Here is a 21,401-nt window from a genome sequence, read left to right on the forward strand (position 1 = left end):
TTTTTCCTCAAAGATAAAAATGACTGTGTTTTTCTTATCCAGGTCGGGTTACTAACATTCCCCAAGGGATGGTGACAGACCAGTTTGGAATGATTGGCCTGTTAACATTTATCAGGGCAGCAGAGACAGACCCAGGAATGGTACATCTTGCATTAGGAAGTGACTTAACAACATTAGGCCTCAATCTGAACTCTCCTGAGTAAGTTTCTTTCTTTTCTCCCTACATTTGTGTATAGTACCTCCCTGCAGTTTTTAATTTCATGTCTGCAAATTATATCACCTGCTGCCACTCATTGTTGCTGGTATTTGCTGACTCTTTGGGTCATTCCCTCTTATATTAGTTCCTGGATCACTCTCACTTTATAGTAATATTCCTCTTATAATTTAGCAGTTTCAGTATACACATATATGGTCTTTCCTAAATCCTGAAATCCCAGCTTCTTGAATTTCTCTCCAAAAATCGTACCCTTCATCATACCTCAGCTGCTCACTTCTTTAGTCATCCCTTTGACTTCGTCATTTTTGGTAACCTCAGTTTCTCTGTAAGATTGTGCTGCCATGCCACTTCCTGTTTTCCATTTCTCTCCCTCTTCTACGGGCTCCTGTAATCATTAGATTCCATTGGGACCTTCATCCCACTGATTCTTGTACCTTTTTACTGTTCCTCAACATCCCTGTCTCTCTTCCCCTTAGATGAATTCACTTCTTCTCTGGTTAAATTCTATGGTCAGTCATGATTGCTTGTTTACATATACCCCTGACTGCTTTGCCCCTCTCTTGCTTTGTCATACTTGCATGGCAAAAACTACAACCCTGGTTATATCTGCCTGTTCCACTCTTGACCTGTGCTACTAAGCCTGGCTAGAGAAAAATACACAACTTCACTGCCTGGTCTCACTTCAGATTCATGGCCAGGAACCTCAAGAATGAGCCCTTAATTCTGCCAGCCATAATCAAGCTGGCATGCCTACTCCATTCATTCTTTTGTTCTCTTGTGCAACTGTTTTACACTTGCCTCTTCAAACCTCTAATACCTTTCCCCCTGTGCTTAGTGTCAGATGGTGACCTTGCTTTTTATTTCTACTTTACTAAGAACGAAGGAAGCAATCAGAAGAGTGTCAGTGTAGTCCTGCCACGAAATCAGTCACCTACAACCATCTGCACCTACCTTACTCTTGTCTTCCACCCTGTTGCCATAGCTGATTCATGCTTTCTACCTAAAACCTTTGAAAACTCAAAGATATGGATCTAACAATTTTTTGCACTTTGTTGCATCATTTCCATCAGCATACAAATACGCTGTTACTTCTTCCATGTTAACAGATGCCTTCTCTTGATCCACCTTATTCTATAAGTTATTGCCCCCCCACACCCCAATTTCTTTATTCTCCTTTGGAGCAAAACTCCTCAGGAGAGCCATTTTTGTATCTCCTATTCAGTGCTACATTATTTCTCACTTTTTTTTTTTTTTTTTTTTTTTTTTGGCTGTACTTCACAGCTTGTGGGATCTTAGTTCCCCACCAAGGATCGAACCTGAGGGCCCCGGCAGTGAGAGCACCAAGTCCTGACCACTGGACTGCCAGGGAATTCCCTGTTTCTCACTACCTTTAACTGCTTCCACCCTGGTTTGAATCACCATATTCTCTTGCTTGGATTGGTCCATTAGCCAATCAGGTGTCCCTGATTCTCCCTTTGCCGCTTATAATCTTTTGTTCATATGACAGCCAGGACAATCCTTTTTGAATAAGTTCATTCTCTGCTCAATACACAGTTAGGTTTTGCAGTTTTATTATGATTAAAAACCCAAAATCTTGATAGGCCTACTAATCTGTACGGGCATGATCTGTGTCTCTCCTCTACCTACACCTTAACAGCTTCTCCCTTTGTTCACCCTGTTCCAGTTTCACTGGCCTTCTTGCTGTACGTCAGACATGTCAGTCATAACTCTGCATTAGTTGCTCTAGCAGTTCCCTCTGACTACGGTAGTTTTCTACCAGATAACAGATATGGTTATCTCCCTCATATCCTTCAAATTTTTGTTCAAACGTGACCTTCTAAATGTGCCCTAACCTGACTGCCCTATTTAATTATGCAACTAATCTTCCCTCCCTACCCCACCACTAACATGGAATATTATTTATGTATTACGTAAATTGTTTTTGTGTGCCTCCCTCCCAATCCACCATCTTCAACCAGAAAGTAAGTTTCACGTTATCAGTGATCTTTGTTATGTTTGCTGATGTATAAGCATGCTAGTGCCAGGCATATAATAATAGACACTCAGTAAATGTTTGCTGAATTTGAGCTTTGGTTTTTAATAATTGCTGATATTTTTCCTCTGGCCATATAAATGGGAAAGTAATTGTACTTTAATTCATTGTATTAATGAATTTAAAGCATTCTGAGTTGAAGTAATAATTCATATACAGATATGTGTGTGTATGTATGTATTTTTAACCTTGTTTCAGTTTCCTGCTGTATAAGTCATAGTAAAACCAAGAAAAGATATTAGTAATTTAAAGATGCTCATTTTACATTTGAAGTCGTTGTTTTTCCTGATTTGCTGAAATAGAAATCTCTTTTCCTACTTTGGACTTCAGAATGTTTTTTTTCTCCTTCATTCAGAAATCTCTACCCCAAATTTGCATCACCCTGGGCATCTTCACCTTGTCGACCTCAAGACATAGGTAGGAGAATCTATTTTTGTTCAGACCTTTAAAAAATATACTTGTAACTGAGAATCAGTTAATAAGGCTTTTTTCATTTTATTATCCAGACTTCCATGTTCCATCTGAGTACTTAACGAACATTCACATTAGGGATAAGGTGAGTGTAGTTTATTATTCTACTCAGCATGAACTTATCTATTTTCAGGTGCTGTTTTGCAGTTCAGACAGCATAATATTTTTGAAATATTTAACAGTGGTCTCAGGGGTATGCTTTTGTATGTCCATTCAGTTATATGTAATAGTTTAATTTCTATTTTTGTTTATAATCCTGTGTTTTGATGAGGTCTGGGTTATATTTTAAAAATATTTTAAAAACAATGTTAGGACCAGTAAAATCTTTCTTATAGTTATTAGTAACAGGGTACAATCATAACCACAGTTGATGGGAATAAAGTAACTTGGAAAATTTGATGAATTTCCTTCTGATATTCTCATTTTATGTTTACAGATAAAATGTTTTTAATGAAAAAATATATATTTTAAAACTGTAATCTTTGACTTTTTTATGTAATCTTTTTCTATGTTTTCATTACCTGAATTTCTAGTTATAAAATAATATTAACAGATTAGAACTTTAATCTTTTTTTTTTTTTTTTTCTTTTTCCTGAGAAAGAAAATAACACCTTTGCTTTAGGGTAAAGCACTGAGAGTTCAATTTTGTTAGAATGGTATCTAGATTTTGGTTATGTGAAAGGATAGATACAGTTTGTTAAAAATGATATATTTGTGTTATACTTACGTGCATAAATATGTGTAATATAAATATATATAAATGACAGCGTTCTGCGTCTGTGCCATGCAGTTGTGTAGCCAAACGGTTGTTGATGTTGTGGACAGGCAACTAAAGAGATACACGTATTTCTCGACATGTCTTTTAATACTTGAGTAGATGGAAGACAAGAAGTACGAGATAGAGCTAGTTTTTTCTGTCTGTGGACTGTATGATTTGCTGCCACCTCCACTATAGCACTCATTTTTTGCTCCAATTATCTGAGGGTTCCAGAACCTTTTCTTATGCCAGCTTAAGAAATAATAATTTAGGAGAATTTGTCACATTCAAGACTGCTGCCTGAATGGGGATAATATGAATGGAGAGAAAAGTAACATTCAGAGAGTGTGTAACAACAGTTAAACATTTAGTTACAGGACTAGGTAAAGAGAAGAATGTTTTCATTTCAGTGAGCTTTTAATAAAGATTTGTCTTACTGTGAGAATTTGAGACTATTGAACTTGTGTTTGATAGTTTGGTAGGCAGTTATGTTTCTACTTTATGGAGCGACATGTAAAGCAGTCATCTTTTCATCATCCATTTAAACAAAGAACTATCCCTTTATGATTTTTGTACTTAACTGTGATTTGCTAAAAATACATGATCGATTTGTGAATCACTGTCAGATGTAGATTCAGTTACTATTTCTTTTAAGTCTTCTGTGAGGCACTCTACAGAAGGTGCATTCACATTGTCACTTAATTTCATTTACATTTTTAGTAATCCTTATAGGTATCATTTACTACATTTTATAACTGAAAGTTCAGAGACATTAAATAACTTGGATATGGTCATATTAGTCAGGAATGAAACTAAGACTTGAATGTAAGTCCTGCATTTCTGAGCAGCACAGTGTTCCACTATTGCCACGTTGAGTATTAATAAACACCTCGAGTAAAACAGTGTTAGGTCTTGCTTAGAAGTTTTTATTTAGCGTTTTTCCCCTATTAGTACCTAAAATAAATGTATCAGAAATAATTATTAAATGACTTTAGTCATTTAAATGATAAAACTTCCCTTTAGAATTATATAACTATACCTCTGTAATCATGTAATAACAGTTGTCTGCTACAAAGAGGGGTTTCTGTTTTATCTTTCCATTTTTACTTTAGTGCAATCAATTATATGTTAGGATTTTCAAGTTCATTTTACATTTCAGAATAATTTTATTTCTTTTCCAGCTGGCTGCAATAAAACTTGGTCGATACGGAGAAGACCTTCTCTTCTATCTCTATTACATGAATGGAGGAGACGTATTACAACTTTTAGCTGCAGTAGAGCTGTATGTTCAAAGTATTTTTAAAAACTTTTGTATTATAGTGGATATTGTTTATTCTAAAAACTTCTTTTTTAAAATGATGGTGGCTGTAGTTTTTGTCTTTGTTTTTAAAGTGGAACTATTTCTTCATCAAGAAATCTAAGTTTTTTATATTTAGTAAAAATTAATTTAGATTGAAACCTTATATTACCATGTCTTCATAATCACTGTATACATAAAAACAATTTCAAATTTAAATAACTGTAAATGTATAAGAAGACAGAATCAATTTGATTCATGGGTATGATGAATCTAATTTTTATAAATATGAAGTATGAGGTGTGGTTCATACCTGTGGTTCATCTTACTCCTTGTGGAACCACATATGTTAATGACAGTGAATTTCATCATTTAAGAAATATTTATTAAACATTGTATGGGCAAGGCACTGTGCATATTTCTTGTGTATTTTGAAATATTGATAAGGTCCACATTCATTATCAGAAGCCTATTGGCCAACTTAAATAAATTAAGTCTTAAGAAATTGGTCCATTGAATACATTGTTTTTCTGAGCATTTTTGTTTTTACCTAATGCTCTGAGAATAAAAACTTTGTGTCATTTTTTATATGTCCAGGTGGTAACATTTTGTTACCAATAGACTATTCTATTAATCATGTTTACTGTAGAGTGAATTGTTACTAAAAACTTACGATGTAATGATTGGGAGACCTTTTTATAGATTTAATAAGTATTTTATAATATTCCTAATAACATTTCTATAAATGGCCTTGGATCAGATACTTTAAAATGTAAAATTCACTGTGTTGATAATAAATTGTTTTTTTATTTCTCAACTGAGAATGTTTTTTTCCATGTTTTCCCTCATTTTTTGTAAGATAGCAATTGTTACCTGTTCGTTTTAATTTATTCATAAGTAAATAAATTCATCAGTCATTCATTCATTCATCACTGGCAGTTCTGTCTCATATCTTATTTATGACTAAAAATATATAAATATATAAAATATATGTCTAAAATAAAATATATGTCTAAAATAACCCCTCGTTGTATTGATAGGGAGGTATTTGTTTGCATGGAGGTTTTTCAGCATAGTTACAAATTTTATGTGAATTTATGTAGTTAATTCAAATAGGCTTTGTATTTAGTTTCTTACAAAATAATACAAATAGTTGGGGGTTTTGTTTGTTTTAATAGGTATCTTAATTTCTATTGAATATTAAGAAGAACGAGAAAGGAGTGAAGTTTCTGGAACACAGTGATCTTTGGTCTGCCAAAGTTTTTATCACATTGCTCATAGAGCTTTTAAGATCTCGTTTTGTTTGCATAAAAAAATTCTTCAGTTAAATAAAGATGTGTGTGTTAATTAAAGAGTGTGGTTTTTGGGCAAATTAAGAAAGTCTTTTCCTATGTTTATTTTACTAGGTTGTATTTAATAACAATAAAAATCAGGGAAAAGAAGCATCAATATTTATGTATTTTATGTGTGACTATTTTCTGAAAAAATGTTTTACAAAATGTAGAAAATGTTTGATGTGAGCCACAGGAAAAAATTAATTGTCTTTTTCTCTTAAAAATTGAAGTTTTAACCGTGATTGGAGATACCACAAAGAAGAACGAGTATGGATTACCAGGGCACCAGGCATGGAGCCAACAATGAAAACCAATACATATGAGAGGGGAACATATTACTTCTTTGACTGTCTTAACTGGAGGAAAGTAGCTAAGGTATATTTTTTTCCATGTGCAAATGTGTAACTATAAATCTAGATTTTAAAAAGAAGTGTCCTCTTTTATCTGTTTATATGTACCAGTACATCCATTTCAATAATGTGCCAGATATTTGCTGAGTCTTTTAAAAGGTCTCCACCTCCTTGGCTTGATTTAAACTCTAGGAGAGTATCTGGAAACAGCTCATTTTACCTGTAGTTTAGGAAAATGATTGAATTTGGTAAGAAATTTTGTAATTTTTCACAAGCCTTGGTAACACTTGAAATATTTTTGTGTCTACTCAGTTGTAAAATAAAGATACCCTCTTGCAATCCCGGTCATGTATTCTTATATTATTATTACTTTAAGCAAATATGAGATTTGTCCTAAAACCAGTATAAATATATTTTTATATATTTTTTATGTAATATATATATTTTTTCATATAAAACCAGTATATAGGCTTTTTAAACACTTGCACTCTTCGCAGGAAATGTGCTTGAGTTTTTATTTGCAAGTGATATAAAGAAAGAAAATCACAAGCATTAATCATGATTGTTCCTTTGACTAGTATGCTGAATATCTGGGGAAAGAGGCCAGTGGAAAAAGTTGTTTTGGTTTGCAAATTTTCCTTACAAAAACACCTTTCTAACTGTCCCATGTGAACAGTTTGCATCAGTGTCATAGCATATTACACATTTGTGTTTAGTTCCTTATGTATGTACTTAGTCTACCTAGAAGAAAATATAGCTCACATAGATTTCATAACTCCAGGATTTCTCTGAATGCCTTTTCCATTGATAGGTCTTAGGATTAAAAACTAAAGAGTTAATTTTGTTGGTTTTATTAAGTTTAAACAGAAAAAAAATATTTCTTGACAGTTCATTGGGTAATTTTTTAGTTGTTGGCTTGGGGTTTTTGTTTTTTTTTTAATCAGCTTTACTAAACTGATAAAAGAGTAAAACATTTTAAAAAGATAGTGTAAAATGCTTACCAGATAATTATTACAAAATTTTACATCACAAGAAGACTTCATATAAAACATGAAATAGAAGGGATGAGCCCAACAAAAACACCCAAAAGAAGACACATACAAAAGGTTAAATCTTTTTTTATTACTACCTTTGCATGTTTCTCTAATGGTAAATGTTATTGCTTCTCAGACCAAATCTGTATACCACCCTACACTGTATTTGAGTTATTTTAACAATTCTAATTAATATGCATGTCTTGACTTTAAAAGGTAGATCCATGAAATAAGTAATAAGTAATTAATTACAAATAGTATACAGGACATTGTGTATGTTACCTGTTCTTTAAGAAGTGTAGTGAAGTAGAAAACCTTAGTTTTTTGTATCAGGATTTGAAATTAACTCCTGTTTCTGCTATTCATACTTTGACCTTGTATAAGTTTCCTTTCCATGTCTGCTTCCTTATCTTTTAAGTCAAAATGATTTTTGCCTCCTGATTTATCATGTAGCTTAATTGATATTACACAGGCACACATATACACTGAGTACAGTGCTTGGCATATATTGGGTATTTGATATAGGAGAGTAGTTGTGGTAGTTTGTTGCTGTTGTTTTTATCATCATTATTATTACAGCTTGTTACTGTTCTTCCAAGATGGAAAAATTCTGATTATTGTTAGGTTAGGTCAGTGGTTCTCAAACCTTAGCTTGCATCAGAATTACCTGGAGGCCATGTTAAAACACAACCTGCTGGGTCATACCTGCATTGTTTCTGGTTCAGCAAGTCTGTGGATGGGACTTGAGGATTTGCATTGGCTAGCAACTTCCCAAGTGATGCCAGTGATCATTGTTGGTCTTTGGCTTCATAGTTTGAGAACCTGGTTCTTCAGGAGAGAAAGAGTATCTTTGGAAGGGAAAAATTCTAATAGTAAATGACTGAAATTTTCTCTATTCAGTTGAAGCTTTTTGCTCAATATCATCATAAATTATTCCAAACATATGTACAAAAAGAAATAGGTATTTGCAATAATAGATAGATGTGTAATTTTAGTTGAATTTTAGTTTGGTATCTGTGAAGAAATCAACTTAAGTGAAAAAAATCAATTTCCCAGAACTAAGTTCTCCCCATAAAATTAATATTCAGAAACAACTTGAACATTAATAAGGCCCCTAATTTCCCACAAAAGCAATTCCTCAGTCAGGTAAATGTCATGTTAAAGAAAATTATTTGTGTGTGTGTGTGTGTGTGCATAAAGTAATAATTTTACCTAATTTTATCTGATCTCTCCTATGTACAGTTGAGCTTTTGTCTTAACTTTTACCTTTAAAATTTTTAGCTGTGAAGTTGGAAAATAAAATTTGAGAAATATTATTATTAAACTATTTTTGAAAAATCTTAAGGTAATTTACTGGCCACTTGTGCTGATACTCTTCAACAAAATTATCTTCATAGTGATGAAAGCAAACATTTCGTAGTGATGAAAGCAAGCAGAAATATTGGTTTCTATCAAGTATTAATATGCAGCTCACTTCTTTTGATTATATTTAAAGAATTCATGGACTTAAAACTTTTAAGTTGTGTTATATTCACAGAATAAACTTTTCACAAAGGCTTCTGAGTTTTTGTTTGTTTTGTTTTTTAAGGATGTTTTCAGTGTTTTTCCAGAAATTGGATTAGGAATTAAGAAATTTAGTTCCATAGTATATTTATTAACAGACTTCATCAAACTACAGAAAATCCATTGACGTGCCATGTCCCAAGTCAAAGTCCCCATCTGTAAAGTGGTTGTGGTTTATTATTCACAGGTAAAGAACATGCATTTAATAGCTTCAACTCATAAGAAGCCTTCAGTATGAATTAGTATTATAAGTAATAACTTGATGTTATCATGGTATCATTGAAAAGTATTGAACTGATCTAGACCATAATCAGGTCTTTAATCTCACTTCTATGAGGTTCTTTCTTTCACTTTTGCAAATAACTTAATATTTTCAGAGAATTGAAGAAGTGTAATTTTAAGTAAGGGATTAGATTATTTAAATCAGAAGTATTCCTTATCCCCTAAAAATTCTGTGAGTTCTAGGATTCAGCCCATTATTTATATAAAGAATTTCCTGTATGTACATAAAAATTTTGACACTGTATTTGCTTATTCTCTTTTAGATAATCTTGATTTGTCAGCAGACTATGTGGTCTATCCTATATGTAATTTAGCTAGAATAATTCACTGTCCCATTAATTTAAAAATTTGTTATATATAGTCTCAATGAGTAAGATTTTTAAAATAATTTTATCCACAGAGAATTTTTAGGTGATGGAAGCCCCCCCCCCCCCCCCATTATCAATAGCTTTCTCAAACTAAAGACTTAAAAGTTTCAGAACTCTTTCAGTCTGACTTCACCTTGTGGGTCCAACACTGAATAGGATTTTTAATGCTTAGGATTCTTTATCATATCATAACCTGCTATAAATGTGATTTTTTTATACCTAGAACTCTTTCTAGCCTTTAAACGATTAAACTGTAATCTAAAAATCTTTTCTCCATTAAAGCAAATATATACATAGAACTTCTAATACCTGATCTTGGAATATTTAAAAAATTTAAGTGTTCTGTTCCTAAAACAAATGAAGAAAACTTGGGTTCATTGATTCATCAGCCATTAATTACACATCCTCTGGGAGCCTGGAAGCTCAGTAGTATTCTCAGTAGTAGGTAGTGATAAACAAAACAGACACACTTCTTGCCCCTACAGATTTTACAAAGGTGTGTGTGTGTGGTATGTGTTGTGTGTGTACATATAACATAAACATGTAAAAAAGATACTATCAGTTAATCAGTTAGGGGACAAAGAGATTGTAAGCTTTATGTCTTTTAAGAAGACATAGAAGAGAAATGATTTAAAAAAATGGGAGACAAAATTTGATTCTGAATCTGATATATAAGGTCTGAGATTTTCTTAATTATAATATTAAAATATTTATGCTCCCTAGGTTTAAACTGATCTTTTTTTTTTTTTTTAATATGTAGCGGGGGGAAATGTGTGCATTGATGAAGTTACTCTAGTTTAAATTCTGATTATACAGTGTAGTTTACCAGTGCACAATGATGAGGATAAAACAATTGAAGAAAATTTTAATTTATATAAATATAACTTAGTGGAGTATATGATTTGTCAGTTACAAATAGACTTTTTACCCAATAACTACACATACTTTAGAACTAAAATTAGCCAATTTTAATAAAAGAATGCTACAGCAAGAAGATACTTCCTCCACTAATATAGATATTTATCTTCAGCCAGGCAATAAAATTCTTTCAAAGCCTGGACAGAGTAGGGAGAGAGGGAGAGGTGTCTGCACAATGCATTAAGAAGGCTGTGGTGATTGTGATGGTGATTCTGGTGTTTGCTAGTTTTTACTGATAAGCAAAGAAGCTCTGTGCCTTAGTTAACTCTGAAGTGAACTTTTTAAAAGTCATCACAGGGTGCCTTCTTTATCAACATTTGTCAGTGGACTGAATTTTTTCAACATTATTTATGGATAGGGGTGTAATTAAGTAGTTTTGGTTTTGGATCTTGGGCTAAAAATATTAAAAATAATGTGTTATACTAGAAAAATCATGTGCTTTGGTGTACTACAGATCTGGATCCTAATCCTAGATCTGCCATTTATTGTATGACTTGGGCAAGTTACTTGTGAGCCTCATTTTCCTCCAGTGCAAATATGAAGATAACGATATCTACTTTACAGACTTACAAAGATGAGAATAAACTTAGCTTTGTCTCTAGTTTTGACATATATTAGGCTTCTGATAAATTATACCTGCTATTTCTGTAATTGTTATTGTAATAACCTTAAATTCTAAATACTTGGTTTTATATCTCAAAATTTAATCATGACCTAGGTTTTCATTTTAATTTAATAATGAAATTTTCACTTAATTTAATAATGGAAACATCTACTGTGGGATTAATTTGAAATAAGACAGATAAGGTGAAATATGTTAAGCCATGGTACTAACATTACTTGTTGGCTTTCTTTAGTACATAATACATATTATGGTTCATAGTGTTTTAAATGGGATTAACTGAGATAGTTTGTGCTACTTGAATTCAGGTTGTAGAATTAATAATTTTCGAACCTCTAGGTTTTGGATTTAAAAAGGTATGTTTTTGGTTTGCTTTTTTTTAATGTACAAAGTCATATTCTGTACCTCTTGATCTTGGAGTATCATGAAGAATTTGCTTCACCATTCTTAAATTTTAAAATTCATGTAGTGTTTTGAAAGTTTAATTAAAATGAGCTATATAGTTCATCTTCAGATGTGCCTACAGCAAAACCACTGTCTAGTTTGGAGTGGCAGTTACATCTTTTCAGGGTTTTTGGGTTTGTGAAATGGGAAGTCTGGAGATGTGTGAGTTTTAAGTTCATTGTTTTCCCGAGATAGCAAGTTTAGAGTAACTTTATTTGCTTTTTTTAAAAAAAACATGTGATAAGACAAATTGCAAAAGCCTTTATTTCTAAACTTTTTTCATGGAAAAAAAAGGAAAGTTTTAAGTTTTATACTTCATTGAAGGTAGCTTTACTTTAAATATCCTATAATTTTCAATGCTTTTTATTAGTGATATAGTAATTGCTCCCTTCAAACTTTTATTTTTGAGCAAAAAAAATGCATAGAATTTGTGTCATAAAGTAAATGTTCATGACTAGTCTCTGGCTTTTATGCAGAAAGTCTACATTTTTGTACTTATCAGATAGAAACTACAGCATATTATTTTTCTTCAAGCTATATTTTACTTAGCGGGAAAAAGTTGATATCTCTGTTCGTTCTCATACCTGTAGTTATTTTATTTGTTCATATAGTAAATATATTTTGACAAAAATGTGAGATCAAACGAAAGGAAATCATCTAAATTTTTAAATTTGGTTTTATAGGAGTTCCATCTGGAATATGACAAATTAGAAGAACGGCCTCACCTGCCATCCACCTTCAACTACAACCCTGCTCAGCAAGCCTTCTAAAAAAAGACTTCCCTTTTCTTGGGGTATGGCTGTCTCAGCACAATACTCAACATAACTGCAGAACTGATGTGGCTCAGGCACCCTGGTTTTAATTCCTTGAGGATCTGGCAATTGGCTTACGCAAAGGGTCACCATTTGAGGTCCTGCCTTACTAATTATGTGCTGCCCAACAACTAAATTTGTAATTTGTTTTTCTCTAGTTCGAGCAGGGTCTGAATTTTTTCATTTATTTTCTTTTTTGCCAGCAGACAGACTTGGGTCTGTAAAGACAAGCAAGTACACTGAAAGAAGTTTACCATTTAGTTTCTAAAATGTAAAAAAGAAAACCCACAAAAGACTCAACAGAATTAGACCACAAAATTTGCATTGTTCATTGTAGCACTATTGGTAATAAAATAACAAATGTTTGTGCATTTTTATGTGAAGATCCTTCTCGTATTTCATTTGGAAAGATGAGCAAGGTCTGCTTCCTTCATTTTACTTCCCCTTCTGTTTTTGAAAGGCAGTTTCGCCAAGCTTAACGCAAGAATATATGACTGTTTAGAAGAAAGATATTGCCACAATCTCTGGATGGTTTCCAGGGTTGTGTTATTACTGAGCTTCATCTTTCCAGAATGAGCAAAACACTGTCCAGTCTTTGTTACGATTTTGTAATAAATGTGTACATTTTTTTTAAATTTTTGGACATCACATGAATAAAGGTATGTATGTACGAATGTGTATATATTATATATATGACATCTATTTTGGAAAATGTTTGCCCTGCTGTACCTCATTTTTAGGAGGTGTGCATGGATGCAATATATGAAAATGGGACATTCTGGAACTGCTGGTCAGGGGACTTTGTCGCCCTGTGCACTAAAGGGCCAGATTTTCAGCAGCCAAGGACATCCATACCCAAGTGAATGTGATGGGACTTAAAGAAGTGAACTGAGACAATTCACTCTGGCTGTTTGAACAGCAGCGTTTCATAGGAAGAGAAAAAAAGATCAATCTTGTATTTTCTGACCACATAAAGGCTTCTTCTCTTTGTAATAAAGTAGAAAAGCTCTCCTCACTGCAGTGTTGACTTTGATTTGAAATTGTGAAATTATTTCTTCAACAGGAAAAACAACCTAAAGTTTTACAACTGAACGGTGTGACTAAACAATTTAAAACATAGTCTTTTTTTTCCAGCTTTTGACAGCTTATTTAGTGGAACCATATACCGTTTCACTTGTAGGTTAAAAATGTAGACATTCTTAGTATTAACCAAGTTCAGAACAGAGAAAACTATTTTTTAAATGAATAATGGCAGCACTAGAAATAAAACTTCCTGAACACTCTTGAGACCCAATCAAAATACTCTGCTTTTGTGAGAAGTGTATAAGATATTTCTTGTTAGACCTTTGAGATATATCTTAAAGAAGTAATGTGCAAATTAAGGTAAGCCAAAGAGGAGGAGTGGGGTAGACTTCCCCTTCACTTTGATCGCCTGGTTATTTCACATGCAAGTTGATGGATTCTTTTCCATCTACAGATACTATATTTAAAAATGTTTGAAGGCTGAAGCTATGAAAGCAGAACTAGAGATAGAAGTTAAAAAAAAAAGTGTTGATTCTTTAAATTTTCATTTTTAACGTATTTTTCTATGAAGAATGGAAGTTTGTTGACATGTACCAAATCATGTTTGAAAATGAAACATTTATGACCTTGCTGTATTTGCATATCAGGAATATAAAATGACTTAAGATTTACCTTTTTCTATATATTTTGAGATATGAGAAACTGACATAAAAATATCAGGATTTTTTAATCTTTAGATTTAAACAAAGCATCTCTTCTGTAGGAAAATGGAACTTATGTATTCTAGTTTAACTTTTGTGCAAAAAAACTTCACAGAACACATATGTAATTTGACATCTGTTAAATCCAGAAATCGATTTCTTAAAAAGAGGTTACATTTTTTCATAATAATTTACTTTGTAAAATGTAACTTTCCTACATAATCATAAGAAACAGCTGGAAAGAAAAAAGAAAATGGAAGGGGATCTTTATTCTTATGAGTATAAACATAACAGTATAAAGTGTCACCACCATCATGACTGGTAGGTACTGTGTGAATGACTCAAAAACAAAACAGCTCAAGTGGTTTGTTGTCTGGCCTCTAGCTGTTTGCTTTAACTGCCATATGAAAAGTTTTAAGTGCACATTTTTCCAGTTTTCTGAATTCTATTTATCCTGAATCATCAAAATGAGAAAACTCTTACATGTAAACCAACTTTTTATAACTTAATAAAATTGTCAGAAATTACCATGTTCTTGACTCCAAATCCAAGTATTAAAATTCGATTTGAAATCTTTAAAATATGATATTAAACTCTTTAATATAACACACTGTTATATTCCTTGGTTTTATAACTTGTGGTCATATTGTACATGTACAGAAGTTGACATAAACTAATATTTCAAATTTTCTTTCTTAGATTTAATTATCTTAATTTTTCCCTATATAACTAGTGTCATGTACATTATGTTAAATAATTTTTGTGATTATACTATAATTGGCTTTCTGGAAACAAAAGCTATTTAGTTGCAAAGGAAAGGCCTTTCAGCTGTTTAGTTTCAAATATATTTTATGCTTCTTGTGGTGATACTATAACAAACTCCATCTACAGGGATTTTTCATTGCACAGATAGTTTTCCTTAGATACAACAAATTTTAATTAAGGACTGAAAATTTATTTAAATTCTTACAGTATATAAACCATTTAACTGGTCTTTTCCTTTTTGCCACTGAACTGGGGACACAGTAGGTGCTTGGTAAATACATGTTGATTGAATGGTATAAATTGATAATTTTAATTTGAAAATAAAATGCACAGATTAAAGCAGTTGGCTTTGAAATAACTTTTTTGCTGTAGTTCCATTTTCAAGAGAATCTTTTTAAAGTATTTTCAATTAATTTTCAAAACTTTCATATTTTTCCCACTCTACCCTTTCTAACTGATCCTTCCTCTGAATCCTCCTTCATTCCAAAACCATAGATCTTCCATTCTTTGGCATCTGAGCATGGCTGCACTTATTTTAACTTAAATTTGGTTAATAGCATCAATTTTGCAAAAAAGTTGCTGAAAACCTAAATGTGCATGTGTCTAAAGAAAGGGAATGTCTGTCTTTAACGTTCTCTCTTAACCATGGTTTGTGTAGTTAACAAAGAAGATATAGGAATACTTAGTAACTGGTTCTGTTAAAACAAGTCTCTGGAAAAATAAGATAAGCCAGACATAATTGTCTTTAAAACCTAGATCCTAATGGCATGTCACAAGGTTTTCTCCTTGCTGCTAGTGTTACCGATGAATTATATCATACCATGAATAAATGACAGATCTAGGAGATGAAGCAAATAAACACATTAAAAGTCAAAATTGGAATCTAAATCTAACCCAGTAATTTTTTTTTTTTAAGTTACATCAAATAGGACATATTGCACCAGGATAATTACTTAGTTTTACACTTTGTTTTCTTAAAGGATGGTGGAATATACCATGGCTTAAGAGTGGTTCATATGTAGATCAATGTAAATTGTGATTTTATTGCCAAAAATACTGAAATAATCTTCAACTACATTAACAAAAGTAGTGCTCAGAACAAGGTAGGAAGTCTGCTGTGTTTTAAGAGCTGCCATGAGTGGGGAAGGCAGAAGAGAATGTGGGATGCCTTCTAGCTACCAAGCAACATACTAAGTGTTTCACATGCATTAATACATCTGTCTTCAGCATAGCATCATGAGGTAGGTTTTTGAGTATCCCCAAAATATCATTAAAAAAAAAAAACAGGAAGAAGGAATGTTTAGCATTAGAGAATGAACTTTGGAAACAGTATCTGTCTTCAAGTATCAAACTCAAGAGCTGTCAGTGAAAGACATATTTCATTTGTGTAACTGAAGGGCAGAACCATGACCCGTAAGAAAGATTTCAGCACAATATTAAAATGTAACTGAGGTAATTGAGATTTTGAAATGAGTTGGTTTGTAAGGCATTAAATTCAACCTCATCCAACAGCCGAGGAGAGGGGCTGGACAGTGTTCTGTATATAAGGTAAGGAGTTGAACTGGGTGACCTCAAGAGTTCCTGTCATTGATTGAAAAAATGTTTAAGTGGGATTACTGTATTTCAGCAAACCTATTTGCCAACAATTTTAAGGTACACCATTATTTTGTATATAAGGGAAAAAAGTTCAATTGAAGTACGAGAAATCACCAACTACAAAATGCATAGCAATTTCAAAGATGTCATGCATGGGAAGAATTGAGTTGATGAGATGTAGCCTTTGAAGAAGAGACAGTGGACAACTAAGGAGAGACATAACAGCTGTCTTCAAATATAAGAAGGTCTTAGATGAAGAAGAGGGCAAGTCTCAAACCAGAAGGTGGAAGTTGAGACATTTTGGTTCTCTATTTTAAGATGCTATCCCACGGTATTAAATGCTTCATGAAGTGAGGATTCCATCAACAAAAAACGTTCAAGCAGAAACTAGATGACTATCACTTGCTATTCAGAGGACTGAGAATAACGTTGGATTTGATAACTTCAGCTCTTTTAAGATGTTGATACTCTTCTTCACCTGAAGTTGAATAAGGTGTCGTCATCAGGGCTAAAAATGATATACTTAAAACACTGACCTTGTCTAAAATGTGCTCTTCTCTGAGTCATAGGTAAGGTTTACTTTAAATTACTGCAATATCTTTGGAAAGGAATTTAATCAAAAAAGAGTTATGACAACTTCCCTCAACTTTTTTTTTTTTAATTTTGGAATAGGAACATGAAACATTAAAGCACAACAAATAGTAAAGTATATGTATGTGTATATTCACCAGATTTATGTATGTAGTTTTACATTCAAAGGAGTGAAGAGAGAGTTATTAAATTTTGAGGTGAATTTCAGCCTGAAATTATACATTGCATTAGTGTGCAATCTCCTGTTTTTTGCCACAGTAGTGATCACAAAAATTAGATTAAGCAATAATCCTCTTATTCATAAAGCTGATCATTAAATTTGATTATAAAAAGCTCAGTTTGGATTTAAACCACTTCAGGAGCTCACCAGAGTCAAAGTTAGCCTCTAGTTAGGTAATTCTCAATGCATAAGAATCAACTGCAAAATATTAAAATACATATTTTAGGCCTCATGTTTACATACTCTGATTTTTGAATGTTTAGGGAGAGGCCAAGAATACAAAATTTGGTTAAGTATCACAAGTCATTTCTGAAGTTAGTGAACTACCAATTACACTTAAACTATACTTTGCCTACTGTGTAAGTATTAACTAGAATAAAATAAAATTCTGGTGAAACCCAACGAAGTTGATCTTGGGACAATGCATTCCTGTATATCGGGGGTATTTTTATTTTATTTTATTTTATTTTGCAGTACTCGGGCCTCTCACTGTTGTGGCCTCTCCCGTTGCGAAGCACAGGCTCCGGACGCGCAGGCTCAGCGGCCATGGCTCACGGGCCCAGCTGCTCCGCGGCATGTGGGATCTTCCCGGACCAGGGCACGAACCCGTGTCGCCTGCATTGGCAGGCAGACTCAACCACTGCGCCACCAGGGAAGCCCTATCGGGGACATTTTTACTTGATACTTTACTGTATCAACCAATGTTCTAGTGCAGAAACTACATTATTACAGTAGCATTTATTAGAGCAGAATATGAGGAGAGCTAAATCCATTTCCAAGTATAACACAACAAAGATGCTTTTTTTTTTCCCCCCTCAAATCTTAGCTATTTCCTAGGGATATTTTTGCTAGATTTCCACTTCAATTTGTATGCATAAGAACTGCTAAGGGCAGCTTGTGCATTATCAACTCTGTGTCCATCAACTGAAACTTTTTTTAAATCCAGTCATCCTGTTGTATAAATACTACGACCTGACAAAATTTTAATGATATGTTTATCATAAGAATTCAATATTCAGTTTAAAAAGCTAAATATTTTCAGTTGTCTGCCACAGTTTTCCCTCGGTCATTTAAATGACTTTTTTTAAAAAATTTTTTTATTTTTGGCTGCATTGGGTCTTCGTTGCTACGCGCGGGCTTTCTCTAGTTGTGTCGAGCGGGTGCTACTCTTCATTGCGGTGCGCGGGCTTCTCATTGCGGCTGCTTCTCTTGTTGCGGAGCACAGGCTCTAGGCTCACGGACTTCAGTAGTTGTGGCTCGCGGGCTCTAGAGCACAGACTCAGTAGTTGTGGTGCAGGGGCTTAGTTGCTCCGAGGCATGTGGGATCTTCCTGGACCAGGGCTTGAACCCATGTCCCCTGCATTGGCAGGCGGATTCTTAACCACTGTGCCACCAGGGAAGTCCCTAAATGAATGACTTCTTGAAAATGCACAATGATGATAGTCTTCATTGTCATAATTTCCTGTCTCTGTTGAAAACCCAAATTATTGCATAGTCTAATAGCTTATGACCACCACTTGACACTTGCCAAAATACTTTAGCTAATAACCTACTTACCTTCTCTATAGCAAAACTAAGTTTTCATTTCCAAGGCCTGATAGGCTTTTACCACACCACAAATATATTTCAACATTTTTGTTAGAGAGGGTGAAATAAAACGCCCTATGCCCCAAGTGGTAGTTCCTTTAAGCAACAATTGAGGATACTAGCTGAGGAAAACAAACAGAAATTTTCACTATGAATCAGAGCTAGTCTCATTAATTTTCATAAGCATATCCTGAAACATAATGTTCTGCTAACATGCATTTGTATTTAGCCTATGTAACGTTTTGACCACATAATTTAATTTTTAAAACTTTTAACAAGTGATGTTTTTCTTCCAAACTAATCTATTCTCTAGTATATACTGAAGATAATTTTAGGAATAACACATGAGAGTTCTTTAAACATTTTGGAGGAAATGCGTCAAATTTCAAGAGTGTTATGATGTCAACAAGTGGCTGGGTGAACTTGATTATTTCTAGGACCAGCTCAATGGATACTCATTTTTAATGAAAAAACTTTGAAATTGATGATTATTCAAAAATATACAGCTCAATGAGGAAAAAAATACATGCAGGAATGACATAAATAGTTTCATCCTTTTATAAAAATAAAGATTTGGGGCAGCCAGAATGCTTTGAAGCTACCTTTAAATCTGTTACATACTGAACATTTATTTTAAGATGTAGTTTTAATTACCATATGTAACAGTTGCATGAAAAATAGTCTGTCTTTAGAGAAAATTTGAGCTGTTAAATATTTCTCCTCTTAGGAGTCAGACATGTTTGATTTTTTATTTTCAATGTTTTAAGTAATTTATTATCTTCAAATGGTTAATATTCTTGAAATATAAAACAAGTTATGTCCCTTTATTGAGTGAAAATTATATACCTGTTTTTAAAAATTATTTTTTTCAGCTTATTCTAAATGATTTAGTATTTGAATATTAAATTAGTTGACTTGCACATCACTTTTTGGAATCCCAATTCTGTCTGATAAATGTGAGCCCAAATCATTTTGCAATGGTAATGTTAATTAGTGAACAACAAAATCCACCATCCTAGAAGTGTTTGTAGACTAGATAACATGGAAAAGAAAGGTGCAGACTCTAGTTTTAGAGAATGTTTCCAACTTCAAATTGTCTATTTTTCTTAGCATTTTGGGGTAAGGATATGACCGTACTTTTCTACACCATATCAAAAGAGAATACTGAAGAAATTTAAGATGAGCATAAGAAGAAAGGGCCTAAGGACATGACAGTTATCTTCCCACACCTGAAGTTTGTAAGGCATATTATCATTTGTAAGGCAGACTATCTTTAACCTGTGTAACACCAGAGGGCAGAATAAGGATATTTACATGGATGTTATGGCAAGGCAGATTTCAATTTACAAGAAAGTAAATTGTACATCATACATTTTTAAAAGGTCCAAAAATCAGATGAGTAGCATTAGGAGTTAATGAATTTTTCTTTCTTTTTTTTAATAAATTTATTTTTGGCTGCATTGGGTCTTCATTGCTGTACGTGGGCTTTTTCTAGTTGTGGAGAGCAGGGGCTACTCTTCCTTGCAGTGCGCGGGCTTCTCCTTGCAATGGCTTCTTTTGTTGCGGAGCACGGGCTCTAGGTGCGTGGGCTTCAGTAGTTGTGGCATGAGGGCTCAGTAGTTGTGGCTCGTGGGCTCTCGAGCACAGGCTCAGCAGTTGTGGCGCACAGGCTTGCTTGCTCCGCGGCATGTGGGATCTTCCCAGACCAGGAATCGAAGCTGTGTCCCCTGCATTGGCAGGCGGATTCTTAACCACTGCACCACCAGGGAAGTCCCAGGAGTTAATGAATTTTTCATCACTGGAAGTGTCCAAGCAAAAGCAAGGAAACTGTTATTAAAAGGATTAGGTGATTCCGTGCATTAAGAGGATGGGCTTTTCTTCTACCCTAGAACTATTTAATGACTTGTGTTAACATGTAGTTGTTCCCTGTGTTTACTTCTACTTTGAATAGCTTGAATTTCTAACAAGGCTCTCTGAAACCTAAATACTACACTTAATCTCCCTCTCCTGCATAAAACAGTACTACTTACATTTGCTATGCATCTAAAAAAGAGCTATTTTCAACACAAGTGTTTCAGAGTAAAATTAAACAGGAGGATCAGATTAAATCATCAGCTCCTTGATTCTCTACCCACTGCCCCCCCCTCATAGTCAGGTTTCACAATATGGATGTTGATCAAGCCTAACCATACTTGAATGTAAGTATATAAGCACATTTTAAATCTGCTTGTATTACCTACATTTCTTTTTATTAAATACAGAAATTCCTTAGAGATGGCATAGTACAGTAGAAAAAGAATGGGTCTTGTAATCTGCCATAGTCAATACATGCGCAGTCTCAGAAAGTTACTTAATCTTGTTCTTCTTCATCTCACGGTAAGATTAAATTAGAGCAT

At 33.4% G+C, this 21,401-nt stretch overlaps 1 protein-coding gene across 4 annotated transcripts in view; it reads left to right on the forward strand.

Moving 5' to 3' along the window:
* CNOT2 (CCR4-NOT transcription complex subunit 2) overlaps window positions 1-14,761 on the forward strand; it is a 112,037-nt gene extending 97,276 nt beyond the window's left edge. For 2 of the 4 annotated variants that reach the window (XM_060025228.1, XM_060025230.1), the window contains exons 11-16: window positions 43-199; window positions 2,626-2,687; window positions 2,777-2,826; window positions 4,680-4,780; window positions 6,360-6,504; window positions 9,102-9,335. In XM_060025228.1, the coding sequence (XP_059881211.1) occupies window positions 43-199; window positions 2,626-2,687; window positions 2,777-2,826; window positions 4,680-4,780; window positions 6,360-6,504; window positions 9,102-9,203 (617 nt within the window). In that variant the 3' untranslated portion in view covers window positions 9,204-9,335. Of the gene's footprint in view, window positions 1-42; window positions 200-2,625; window positions 2,688-2,776; window positions 2,827-4,679; window positions 4,781-6,359; window positions 6,505-9,101; window positions 9,338-12,393 lie in introns of those variants that run through there. The other 2 variants (XM_060025229.1, XM_060025231.1) reach the window with 2 other exon arrangements.
* The last annotated feature ends 6,640 nt before the right edge of the window (window positions 14,762-21,401 follow it).

This window comes from Delphinus delphis, chromosome 11 (genome assembly GCF_949987515.2).
Source record: "Delphinus delphis chromosome 11, mDelDel1.2, whole genome shotgun sequence".
NCBI lineage: Eukaryota > Metazoa > Chordata > Mammalia > Artiodactyla > Delphinidae > Delphinus > Delphinus delphis.